Raw genomic sequence first — 12,359 nt, forward strand, 5'->3', positions numbered from 1 at the left:
AAGGTGAGCCATGATCAAGCCACTGCACTCCAGCCTGAGCAAGAGAGCAAGACTGTCTTCAAAAAAAAATTTTTTTTGTTTTTTGTTTTTGAGACGGAGTCTCATTCTGTCACCCAGGCTGGAGTGCAGTGGCATGATCTTCACTCACTGCAACCTCTGCCTCTGGGTTCAAACAATTCTCCCTGCCTCAGCCTCCTGAGTAGCTGGGATTACAGGCGCCCACCACCACGTCCAGTTAATTTTTATATTTTTTAGTAGAGACGGGGTTTCACCATGTTGGTCAGGCTGATCTTGAACTCCTGACCTCAGGTGATCCGCCTGCCTTGGCCTCCCAAAGTTCTGGGATTACAGGTGTGAACCACCACGCCAGGCCAAAAAAATTGTTTTTTAAAGGCCAGTCAAGTGAAGCAGTGGGAGTGAAGAAGAAACAAAGAAACCTGTAACTGATTATGATCAATTATCATAATGTAACTGATTATGATCAAGTAAACATCACTGCACTTGGACCAGCCTGTTAAGCAGTGGTTTTGCGAATCATTGTCTTATGTAGCAATGTTACTCTATGCCAGGCATTCCATAGCCCTGGAGATACATGAAGAGCTCACTGGCTGCTAGGATACCAAGAGGTGAACAGGTAACAAAGTGTGACAAGTGCAATGACAGGAAGACACACCTAACTCTGCTGTCAGATGTCCAGCTGTATGAGGAAGAAGAGGAGGAGGCAGAGGAAGAGGGGAGGACTATCCAGCACAGCAGCATGTTCACAGGAAAAGCCTCATAGAATCCCCACCACACACTATTTTACTGTAGCTTTACAAGTGGGGAAACTAAGGCCCAGATGGGCGAATTTGTTAATTCCAGCCGTTCCCACCTGGTTCTCATACCAGCCCTTAGAAATCTCCCCTTAGCCGGAAGCTCCTTCCCTGCCACTCTAGGCTCAGCTCTTCTCAGGTGTTTCCAGCAATAAGCCTGGTGTTAGGAGACTTCCGGGTTCTTCTGCTTTTGGCCAATCTCGGATCCAGAACCATTCCTGATCTCCCTCCTCTTTTCAGTTGACCCTGTTATTCAGCCAGCCAGCCAGCAGATATTTATTTTCTGCTTACTGACTTTTCACTCCCAGATATGGCTGGGTCAGACCCCGTGTCTGACTCAGTTTCAGGCTGGAGCCAGTGGGCAAGCCCCTGGGGAACACTGCCCTCCCAGTGGGCACCCTGACCCCGGACTCAAGGCGAAGATGAGGAGTTTCTCGGTGCCTCAGCTTGTCCGCACCGCACCCCCTCCCTCCTCCAGCCAGGGGTCCCAAGGGGAGGGGGCGGCTGAGCGGAGAACCGCTAATGAAGCCGCAGCCAATTAACGCCCAGGCCAGGGTCGGGGGGCGGATAAAATTAGCAGCCTCGGCTGCAGGAGGGAGCCGGAGGCAGGGGTTGGGGGAGGGTGGGCAGCTGGCTAAAGGGGGCTGTGTTTGCTAGTGGCAAGTAGCGGCCACGGGCCCCGCCCTCCAAACCTGCGCTGGTCCCTTCCCCCACCCCCTCATCCCAAAGCTCCCTCCCCACCTCCTCCGTCTGCAAACTCAGCGCCCACGAAATTAGGAAGGAAAAGGAAGATCGATGACTCCAGATGCCGCGAACACCGTTCCCCCTCCCTCCCAACCTGCCACCTCCCGCCGGCCCCGTGGAGCTTAGCAGGTTGTCAGCGCTCTGCCTACACTGTCCCTGTCCATCCCATTCAAGGTCTTACACCTCCTTCCCCAAATCGTCCGCTGGTGATCCCCACTCAGGTCTCATCTCCATCCCACTTGCTGCAGCTTCCCTTCGCCCACCTCAGGGAGGAGAATCCCAACCTCAGGCGGGGCTCCTACCCCGAGGGTAACCCTCAGCTCTCTTTGATCCGGTCTTTGGTGACTTCCAAGGTGCTAGCTCTGTCAGTCTTTGTCTTGGTTTCCCCAAGAGCCGCTGAGGGAGAAGGCCTTGGCCAGGTCTCTACCACATAGAAGCCCCACGCCACCTCCCCATTCCCTACAAAGGTCTCACACAGGCGTGTATTGGATTTCACTTTATTTTGTTCCCTTTCCCGTCTGTTTTGGCGTAGAAAAAATATCACCGAGAGGAAGCAGCAGGAGAGGGCAGGTGGAGCTGGACTGCCTGGACTGGAGGGGGGCGGGCAGGGGCCGGGGGCAGGGCCAGGGCCTCAGCCCAGGGGTTCTGCTTCCGGTACCCTAATAAGGTTTGGAGGAAAAGGGGACAGGCATATGGCAGGCAGAATGGTGGGAGGACAGGCCGAGGTTTTTAGGCCTTTACAGTCTTAGGCGGGGTAGGGTGAAGCAGGACAAGCGCTGGGGGATGGGAAAGTCAGGGTGGGGTGAGGGTGCCAGGCCAGGAGTTATTAAAGCTGCGGGGAAAGGGAGTGCGCAGCCTAGCGCCAAGGGTGAAAAGGGGACCCACTGTGGACCCAGGGGACATTGGGACCGCCTCCAAGCCCCGCCTGTTCTGGGGCTGCACTCTTATCCCTTTCACTTTGGGGTGTACTGGAGGGGGCTACCCCAGCCTTGCGGGCACTCCGCATAAGGAAAAGGGCACCCACGCTAGCTGAGGGTCCCGAGAAGCCGTTCCCCTCCGCCCCCAGAGTGGAAGGAGTGGGCGACATGGCCACAGGAGCGGCAGAACACTGGGAAGGGGGTCCCACCTAGTGAGGCTGGGATTTGGCGGGAGGCTCAGGACTGGCTGGGGAGGGGCGCTATCCGAAGTAGGGGTGCTCACTCTGGAAGTTATAGTCAGGGCACACCTTCTGCACCAGTTTGTAGTCAAAGCTGAGGAAAGAGACGAAGATACAGATGACTTTGAAGGGCTTGGCACAGAGCCAGGCGGCCTGGCTCTGCGTGTGCTCGGTGAAGCACACCTGCGATGGGTCGTACAGGCACGGTCGGTGCTTGCGCGCGCGGTTTGTCTTCTCATACTCCACGTGGCAATTGAAAGCGCGTGACTCTTTGGCCCCAGGCACTCCCAACGCGCCCCCAAGCGGCCCCGCCAGTGCGCCCCCGAGGGAGCCCCCAAGCCCCGGCCCCGCCGCTGCTGCTGCCATCCCCAGCGGGGGCCCCAGCCCAGGAAGCACCCCCTCCAGGGCGAGCGTAGACTGCAGAGGGTGGGGGACAGGCCCGGGCAGCCAGACTCCTCCGAACTCGACACGCTTGGAGGGCGGCACGATGCTGACACTGAGGTTGCCCAGGCTGGACGAGTTGTGGCGGAAATACACACTGAAGGTACCGTTCACATGGTCCACGATCTTGCCGGTCACCAGCAGCGAAAACTTGAGGGTATGCACCCGAAAGTAGAAGTCCCCCCAGCCGAAGATCTTTTTGGCGCGCGCCGCCTTGATGGACGGCTTCCTCTTGGTGCGCTGCGCGGGCAACGCCCCGGCTGCCCCTGCCCGGGCCAGCGCCCCCGTGTGGTTGGTCGGCCAGGCCCAGCTCCAGGCGCGGCCCGCGCCTAGGCCGTCCGAAGACCTTGGCTCTGGGAGCTGCTGGCCGGGGGCACCCGCTCCGGCCGCGGCGGGGCGCAGCCCCAGGTACTGCGGCCTTCCGGACTCTGGTATCTGGGCACTGACGGCCTGTGCACGAAGAAAGAGGAGAGAGAGACGCTGGGGTTGTCCCCCGCCATCCTGCCAGAGCCCTATCGACGCCAGTCCCTTTCCACAGCCGCTAGGAGACCAAATGGAATCACGCAGTCCCGCAGGGGGCAGGGAGCGTGCCTTGGAGGAGAACTGCAGCCCTTTCAAGCTATGTAGTCTTGGCCCAGTCACTTCATGGATCTGGGCCTCAGTTTGTACATCTGTGAAATGACGTCAAGAACCCTGATGTGGCCCACAGAGCTCCAATGAGGGCCAAAAACCCAAAGCCAGTGTGAAGGTGAGTAGGGAGTGGAGCTCTGGATCCTGGCTCATCTTTCCTGGCCCGGCACCTGGTTGGTTCCAGTAATGAGCCAGGGAGGGACTGGACTCTGAGCAAACTGAGCCAGGGACGCTGTGACCACATTAACATCCAGCATCAAGAAAGAGGCTCCCGCCCGGCACACGCGGTGACTCACACCTGTAATCCCAGCACTTTGGGGGGCTGAGGTGGGCAGATTGCCTGAGGTCAGGAGTTCAGTTCGAGACCAGCCTGGCCAACATGGAGAAACCTAATCTCTACTAAAATTAGGCGGGCGTTCTGGGGTGCGCCTGTAGTCCCAGCTACTGGGGAGGCTGAGGTGGAAGAATCACTTGAACCTGGTAGGTGGAGGTTGCAGTAAGCCTAGATCGCACCATTGCACTCCAGCCTGGGCGACAGAGCGAGACTCCCTCTCAGAAAAAAAAGAAAAGGAAAAGAAAAAGAAAGAGGCTCCAGGACCTCAGAGACCAGAGCCCCCACCTGGGCCTCAGCCCCAACTGGCCTGCAAGGAGTGAGTGCTGGGAACCAGTTGAGCAGAGGAGGAAAGCCTGGGTATCCCTCCCAGTCCTCAGTGCTCCACTCTGGTGGAGGCCACCTGGCTGTTCTTTTCCTGGGCTCCAAGGGGGCTAAGGAGCCCCCTCCTGCTCCCACCCGTTCTATGTGTCTCAGGTGGCCACCGATCTTGGAGACAGCATGGGCTCGAGGACAAGATGGATCGAGAGGCAGGAGCGGCCGGGCCAGGCCCGGGCCATCAATTATCTGGGGGTAGGGGTGAGTGGGGGTGGCCAGGAGTGAAGGAGACAGGAAGCAAGAGGAAGAAATATGGAGATGCTGCTCCAGCGAGGGGAGCAGGCGAGAGAGGAGCTGCATGTCAGAGTGTGTCAGCCTGAGCTAGCCACCACCGCCGCGTGCTGTGGCCCTGACTGTGCACAGGTCCCATGGGGGGAGGCAGTGCCATGTGTGTCAGCCTGGGGTTCTGGTGTCTCTGTTAGCTCCAAATGGTTGTGTGTGTGTGGCCGGTACATGTGTGTGTGGCTGTGGTGGCTGTGTGGGTGTGTATCTGGATGCCCATGGTTATGAGTCTGAGGAGCCTGTGTGTGTGTGGCTGCTTGTCGTGGCTGCATGTCTGTTGTGTAAATCGGTGACTGTGTGTATGTGCCTGGATTGGCTGGGTGTGTGTGTCAATTTGTGGAGTGGTGTCTGTGTGACTGGTGTGGTTACGTGTCTGGGTTGGCTATATGGCTGTGTATAGCGGTCTGAGGGTAGCTATATGTGGTTGTCTGGAGGTGTCACCTTTCCTGTGTGAGCCCCTGTCATCCTCTGCCCAAGTGTCAAGCTCTTTCTAAAGGGGGTGTATCCGTAGTCATAGAACAAGTGTGGTCTTGCTGTGTTCCAATGGGGGTGACATACATGCATGTCAATTGTATCTGAGTGGTCTCTGGGGAGGTGTCCTACACTGGCCCGCAGGCTGTGCTGTGGGTAGGTAAGGAGGCCAGGAAGCCTGGGTGCCCCCCTCTGTTTGCCCACACCCATGTGTACACACACAGTGTCACTGGGGACAGGAACAGCAGAGCCAAGCTGCTGGGCTAGAATCTCCACCGCCTGGTCCCCGTCCCCGCCGCGCTGCGATCCCGGGTTATTAATGCTGCCACCACCCGCTCGTCATACATATTTATCGCCCCTCTCATTCCCCCTCCCATCCATCCCTCCTCTCAGCCCAGGTGAGGGGGCGGGGGCAGCAAGAATGATTGACTCCCACAGACAGGCTTAAGCCAGCAGCTAACACCTGGAGGGTGGGCCTGAAAGAGGGTGGAGGGAGGGGTCCCAGGGTACAGTGGGAGGGAGAAGAGGCCCCAGAAGTGGGCTTGGAGAGGGCAGGGCCTGAATCTGAGAGAGGGCATTGGGGGAGGGAGGTTAGGTTTCCTGGGAAAGATGAAGGGTGGGCCATTTGAACTCTGGTCCCTAATCTCACCCAACCGCTGTTCTTTCCAGAAGCCCAGTCATCCAGGTCCCCCCTATCCCCATGCCATCAGATGTTATGACCCCAAATGCCTCCAAGCCATCTCCTCCCAGCAGACCAGAGCACCCCTATGTCTTGTACCCAGTCAGAACCTGGCTGGGGTGATTCAGGCCAGTGACTTCTACCAGACAGGGGCAGAGGGTAGAAGTGAGGGGCAGGGGGAGGGGAGGAGGTTCAGCAGGGTAAGGAGAGGTTCCAGGGTGTCACCCCCATCTCTGATCTCAGACAAAGTGCTGTCTGTGCTTCTGTGATCCTGGCGAATCTCCTGGCTTTGGGCAGTCCCGCCCCCACCCACTACTGTAGACAGCCAAGATAAAAAGGAAGAGTTGGGGAGGCACGGCTGAAGCGACCTTGTAGGGGAGTTCAGACAGGGAGGGGTGAGAGTCTGTGAGGAAACGAGCCGAGAAATGGGAACATGGAATAAAATAAAATAAGATCCTCCCTCTGGCTCCCTTGATTGCTCGTGCTCTCTCTCCCTCTCTTGTGCTGTTTTTCCATCTCTCCCTCCCCATTCTCTCAGTCTCTTGTCTCTCAGTCTCTTTTCTCACTGTCTCTGTCGCAAATTTCCTCCTCCCATGATTCTGATTTTCTCCCTCTGTCTGTGGTTCTCTTCTGCTGTCCTTCAGGTTGTCTGTCTCCAGCAACATGGGGGGAGGTGGGGGAGTTGGGAAGGCAGGTGGTAAGGAGCTCCTCTGCCCAGAGCTCTTGTCGCCCACCTCCATGGCTGAGGGTGGGAGCAGGATGTTGTCCGAGGAGGGGTCCCCCTTGCTCCAGAGCTGGCTTAATTAAGCTAATTGGGCGCGGTGACATTTGCGGAGGGGAGAGGCTAGCGCTGCTGTCGGCGCGGGGGCGGGGCGGAGGTGCGCAGCAGCTGGGGGGTTCAGCAGGCTCCTTCAGGCCCATTCGGAGAGCGGGGAGAGCTGCACCAGGAGGGCTTTACCCCCGAGGCAGTGGGCCCACGCACCTGCAGGGAGTTGAGGTGGCCTCCTGCTGTTGGGGGCAACAAACTCCACTTCGAGGAGTGGCTCTTTGGGGATGACACTGCTGGGATTGGGGGAGGATCAGGCTGTCAGCCCCCCAGCCGCATTGCAGGGTGCACCTCCCCTGGGCCTCCAGGCTGGCCCGTTGCTTCTCCCCTACCACCTGGGTCAGGCAGGGTGCTCCCAGGATCTGGCCGAGGGAAGGGACAGTCCAGGCCTGGGCTGGGGAAGGGGAGAAAAGAGCATCCTGAGCCCCTGCACCTAGAAAGAGGCAGGGGTGCCGCAGTAGGGGCCGGTGGAGTCTGGCTGGGAATGAGGGATAGAGATGTGGGTGAGGAGAGAGGTGGGGTGGACAGGACAGCCTGGGGTGAGGACTGAGACAGAGAGGGAGGGGGACTGGGATTGGGGACTGGCAGGCACAGATATAGAGTACAGGGATGAGGATACAATAAGGATAGGCCTGGGGACAGGGATGAGAAGCAGAATAGAAATGGTGGCCAGGCGTGGGGCAGAGACAGAGATGTGGATGGGGTAAGGACCAGAGGAATGAAGATGGGCTACAGAACAGTCCAGGAAGCAGCATGGGGACAGGAATGGTGGATGAGGGATAAGCACAGGGGACAGGCAGGGATGGGGTCAGGGTAGGGCAAAACAGAGATGGGGGATGGGGATGGTTACTGGGCAGAAACAGTGATGGATGCAGAGACCCAGGAGATGGGGATGGAAGACTCAAAGGGAGACTGGAATGGGAAATGGGGGACAAGGGAAGACACAGGAGACGGGGACAGAGACAGGGGCTGAGGACAGGTATGGGAGAGGAGCCAGAGGGCAAGGCAAAGACCAGGCAGGATCAGGCTGTGGGAGGGGGCCAGGCAGGTTGAAGCGAAGACACCTCTTTCCAGACCCTACCACTGCATGAGGGGGCGGGGACCGCTGGTGGGGTGGGGTAGGCTCTGCCCTTGGGCTGGACGCCCCCTCCCTCTACCCCTGCCTGCCTGCCTTCTCTTGGCCTGCCGCTCAAGGCTCACCGTTATCTGAATTTTGATTTTATTTTATTTTATTTTATTTCCCTGCTTCCTAGAGCCAGCGCGGTCCCCGCGGGAACGACTGCCCCCCCGCCCCCCGCCCCGCGCCTCACTTTATTATTGCAATAAATGTGCCTATAAAGGCGCCGGCTCCGGGGCGCGGTGGGGGTTGGGGGGAGCCGCGGAACGGGGATGTAATTTCCCGAAGCCGGAGCCGGAGGGGGAGTGGGCGGGGTGGAGGTGGAGGAGGGGCAGGCGGGGGAGAGGGGGAGCCGCGCCAATTTCCAGCGCTCAAGGCAGCGCTCCCTGCTCCCCATCCCCACTGGGCAGCTGCTTCCCACCCCACGCCCTGCGACTCCTCCTGCGCCTGAGCCCTGGGACCCTCTCCTATGACCCTGCCCCCTCTCTGTTGCCCTGTCCCTCACGGATCCCACACATCTTGAGTTGCAGGGCTAGGTCCAAAGTTCCCCATCTCCTTGCCAATTACTCCATCTCTGACCCCTGTGAGGTCCCCCCACTTACCTGTTTTCTTTAGACGTTTGTGTTGTCTCTCTCCAATTACCTCGTCCCTGACCCCTCTTTGCCTCGCTTCTGTCCTTATTACCTCACCTCTTTGCCAGTCACCCCGCTCCTGGGTCTCCAGCTCCTCTACCCATCCCAACCCTGACACTCTAAATTCTCCTTTCTGACGCAAGCCCCTCCTATTAGGAATGTGAGGCTTCCACTGCAGGCTGTGGCCCAAGGGAGCTGTCACAGCAGGCCCTCCCCTGTCCCCCTGGCCCAGCTGCGGCCCCTGATTACCCCCAAATCCCCGCCAGCAGCTCTGGGCCCTAGCCCAGGCTGTGCGTGCCTAAGTGGCCCAGGCAGAGATTAGCTGGGGGGCTAGAGGAGGGTGTGGAGGCAGGAAGGGGTAGCTGGCTGAGGGGCTTCGGCCAGCCAGCTCTAAGAGAATCAGACCTAATCCTTTCCTGAGGCGGGATAGAGCTGGCAGGTCCCACAGGGCCCCGCCCCTGCCCTCCCCCAGCTAATTAGTAATTAGTGATTAGTGATTAGTGACTATTGATCGCCTGCTGCTTCTCCCAGTAGGCAGCTGCTTTGGCAAGGGGTCGGGGAGACAGAGAGAGAGGGAAAGGAGTCAGAGACTGTATGAGAAAGATCCTCAAGAATCCCTGGCTGAGAGGCCAGAACGCCAGAGGCAGTGGAAGCCAGGAGTCCCAGGCTCTGAGAAATGGGAAGCCTGGAGTGAGGAGGAAGGGAGAGAAACCTGGAGGAGGGTGAGCAAGCAGGACGGGAGAGGCAGAGGTGTCAGCCGTTCATGGTTAGGGTTGTCAAAGAGTTGCCCTGTAAACTGTCCCCTAGCCACCTCTTACCCAGGATCAGCCTCACCTTTTGCCCACTCCCAGTGCTGGCACCAAGACACCCCTGAGCACCCACACACATAAGCCACACTCAGATACATAAACACATCCTGAGGCTCACAATCTCATAGCACACTCAAATGCACTCACAATCACAAGCACACAGAAACACACTCACAAACCCCAGAGACTCATACAGACAACACATGGGCCCCAGCACACAGATGCACCAGAAACCCCGGGGTATACATGTGCATACGCCACACTCACAAGTGCACAGAAGCACACACAGGTATTTGGACACACAAACACTCATATACCCACACCTCCCCGTGCAGTTATACATATTCACACACCCGCAGTGTGTACACACGTAAACACATTCTCACATGCACATAAGCTGGGCTAACCAGCAGATCCACTCTCCCCGTTGACTGCAACACGGAGGCCCCACAGCTGCAGCTCACACACACACACTCAGATAGATCCCATTGCTCATATCCTCACGCTCACTCTCCCTCAAGTCTCCACCAGATGTTTCATTCCCCCTCAGGGGGCAAAGGAAATTAAACCAGATCTGTCCACAGGGGAGTTTATTTGCCTGGGAGAGTGGAGATGAGGTGGGAGGAAGTGGAAAGGAGGGGCAAGAGAATGCCATACCTACCACCTCTTGACCCCAGGCCTTCACACATGGGTGGGTGGGTGGTAGGGCACAGACCCCCCCAACTCCTCCAGTTCACTAAGGACAGAGTTGGGCAGCAAGTCCCTAAGAAGCTCCTGCTAGTGGAAGCAGTTTTCATGGAGGGGCTCCTCTGCCTACCGTCCAGCCCCTCAAGGTCACCAGGTGGGGCTGGGAGGGCCAGGGAGCTCTAATGCTAGCTTCACTGGGGCAGCCCCTGCCCTGCTGGAGTTTGCCAAATGTGATTTGGCTGAGCAGGCAGAGGTCCAAGTGTTGGGGGAAGAAATACACCCCTTCTAGACTCTACAGGGGCTGAGGGTACAGAGAATGAGGGTTTGGGGAATGACCTGCCTGCCCCCAAACTAGGTAGGTCACAGTTGGGGGTCAGAAAACAGGGAAGCCATAGGCAGGGGAGGCTGGTAGAAGGAAAATGGGGGACTGGGGCCTGGGCCCCCCATTGCGGGCACACACCAGGGGCATAGGCAGATGGCTGCACTGTGAGGCAGGCACTGACACTCACTCATGCAAAGCCAACACCACACACCACACCAGTATACACATGTACCCTCGGCCCCAGTACTGGACCAAGCCTGGCTTCCCTGGACACATGAACACAGGTGCACACGGTGACCCACGCCCTCCACCCAGCACATATGAGCACAGCATGTTCGCAGGTTGAAGCCTCCAAGTCAGGAAGGAGGCAGATCAAGTCTGAGTTCCCTTAGCCTCTGGCTCTTCGCCCGAGAGCCTCAGGGAAAGAGGCCTTGGAGTGGGGTTGGAGGCAGGGAGGGCATGGGAGGAGAGACTCCCCTTCCAGACAGCCTCCCCCTTCAGTGGGGCACGAGAGGGGGGTGTGTCTGTGAGGTCGTGCAGGGGAGATGGTGTCTCCGTGGGAAATGTGATGGGAGGCTGGCTGTAGCCAAGTTCAGCCGTGTCTGCCTGAGTCCGTGTGTGCGTGTGTGCTCGGGCCATGGATGCTCCCGACACAGAGCCCACCTGGCATGGTGACAAGTGCAGAGAAGAGAAATGGGAAGGCGGGGGTGGAGGGGTGGAAGGACAGACAGACAGTGAGGCAGGCGAGCGAGACTGGCGCGGAAAGACGGCAAGGCTGACACCCTGCTGGCTTGTCTGTCTGTCTCGCACTCCCGCTCTGTCTGGCGCACTCGCGGGTCGCGCTTCGTCCCCTCCCCCGCCGCGCCTGAAGTCGGCTGCAAGGGGGACCTCCGCCCGGCACCCTCTCCAAGCCTCAGCCAACTTGCGCTAGGAGAGTGCCCGTCCTGAATCGGGCAGTCTGTCTGTCCGCTTCCCCCGCGCCGCGCAAAGTTGGGACGCTCGGAGCTGGGGGCGGGGCGGGCGCACGGAGCCCCTCGCACACTGGAACCTTCGCGTCCCGGACCCCCGCGCCCGCGCTAGCGCCCCAGCCCTGCCACTCTTACCTTCCTAAGGAGCCACGGGCCAAAGAGCAAGAGGAACCATTCCGGGAGCAGCCGCATCTTCTCTGGCGGCTGAGCGGGGCAGGCCGGGCGGGTCTCGGGCAGGCGGGAGCCAGGCCTAGGGACGCGGGGCTCCGGGCGGGCGGCGGGGCGGCTGCGGGAGCGGCGGGAGCGGCGGCGCGGCCCGCGGACTGGGCGCGAGGCGCGGAGCCGGCGCTGGGGGCGGGGCGCGGGCGGGGGAGAAAGTTGGGTCTGACTCCGCGGGCGGGGGGCGGGGCTCCGCGGCGCTCCAATCCCGGCCGCGCCCCGCGCGCCCCCTCCCGCCCAGCTGGGGGCACCGAAGGTGACTTTCACAACCGGCACGCCCCGGACACGCCCCTGGCCCAGGTGCGAAGCGGAGGGGGTCGAGGGGCTCAGGCACTGGTCCCCCGAGAGGCCGCGTCTGTGCGCCCAGGAGGAACGGGGCAGGGCGTGGGGCTCTGGGCTCCGGGCCCGTGCACCCGGAGTGGGGGCGCCGCGGAGCCCAGCCGGACGACGCTCTCCAAGCCCCGGGCCTCTGCCCTGTTCAGGGCCAAGGTGTGTCGGGGCAGGGGCAGGGCAGGGGCCGAGGTGGGGACGGGCGGGGCCTCGGGCGGCTGCCGCCGCGCGATGCTGACGGGGATGGATGGGCGCCCCGCGGCTCATTCGGCCCGGAGATGAGAATCATTGATCACGGACGGAAACCCCATCACGTCTGTCAATAGGGCTGACAAACGGCGCCCGCCGGCCCGTCCCCGCCTCACCGCACCTCTGCGGTCTCAGGACCCCTCGGCTAGACCGGCTGTTCACCTTTGCCCCTGGCCCCCACCACTGACCCCCACGACGCCCAGTGCGCCTCTGCATGGGGGCTGGGCAGGAAATCCCTCTCAGCGCCGCCTGCCCGGCCTCTTGGTGCAGTCTCTG

The 12,359-nt window shown here is 60.0% G+C and overlaps 1 protein-coding gene across 1 annotated transcript; it reads right to left on the reverse strand.

The window, feature by feature from the left end:
* Positions 1 to 2,037: 2,037 nt before the first annotated feature.
* NXPH4 (neurexophilin 4) lies at positions 2,038 to 11,636 on the reverse strand. Its single transcript, XM_003824892.5, has 2 exons — positions 11,421 to 11,636; positions 2,038 to 3,603 (listed from the first exon to the last, which is right to left on the reverse strand). Exons 1-2 carry the CDS (start codon positions 11,475 to 11,477, stop codon positions 2,734 to 2,736), a joined length of 927 nt encoding a protein of 308 aa, XP_003824940.1. The 5' UTR covers positions 11,478 to 11,636; the 3' UTR covers positions 2,038 to 2,733.
* Between the last annotated feature and the right edge of the window lie 723 nt (positions 11,637 to 12,359).

This window comes from Pan paniscus, chromosome 10 (assembly GCF_029289425.2).
Source record: "Pan paniscus chromosome 10, NHGRI_mPanPan1-v2.0_pri, whole genome shotgun sequence".
Lineage (NCBI taxonomy): Eukaryota > Metazoa > Chordata > Mammalia > Primates > Hominidae > Pan > Pan paniscus.

Bases quoted from the DNA above. Each gene is read 5' to 3' on its own strand.
- NXPH4 (XM_003824892.5), bottom strand. From the start codon at position 11,477: ATGCGGCTGCTCCCGGAATGGTTCCTCTTGCTCTTTGGCCCGTGGCTC. The intron at 3,604-11,420 runs GTAAGAGTGGCA...CTTCGTGCACAG, and splicing joins GCCCGTGGCTCCTTAGGAAG to GCCGTCAGTGCCCAGATACC.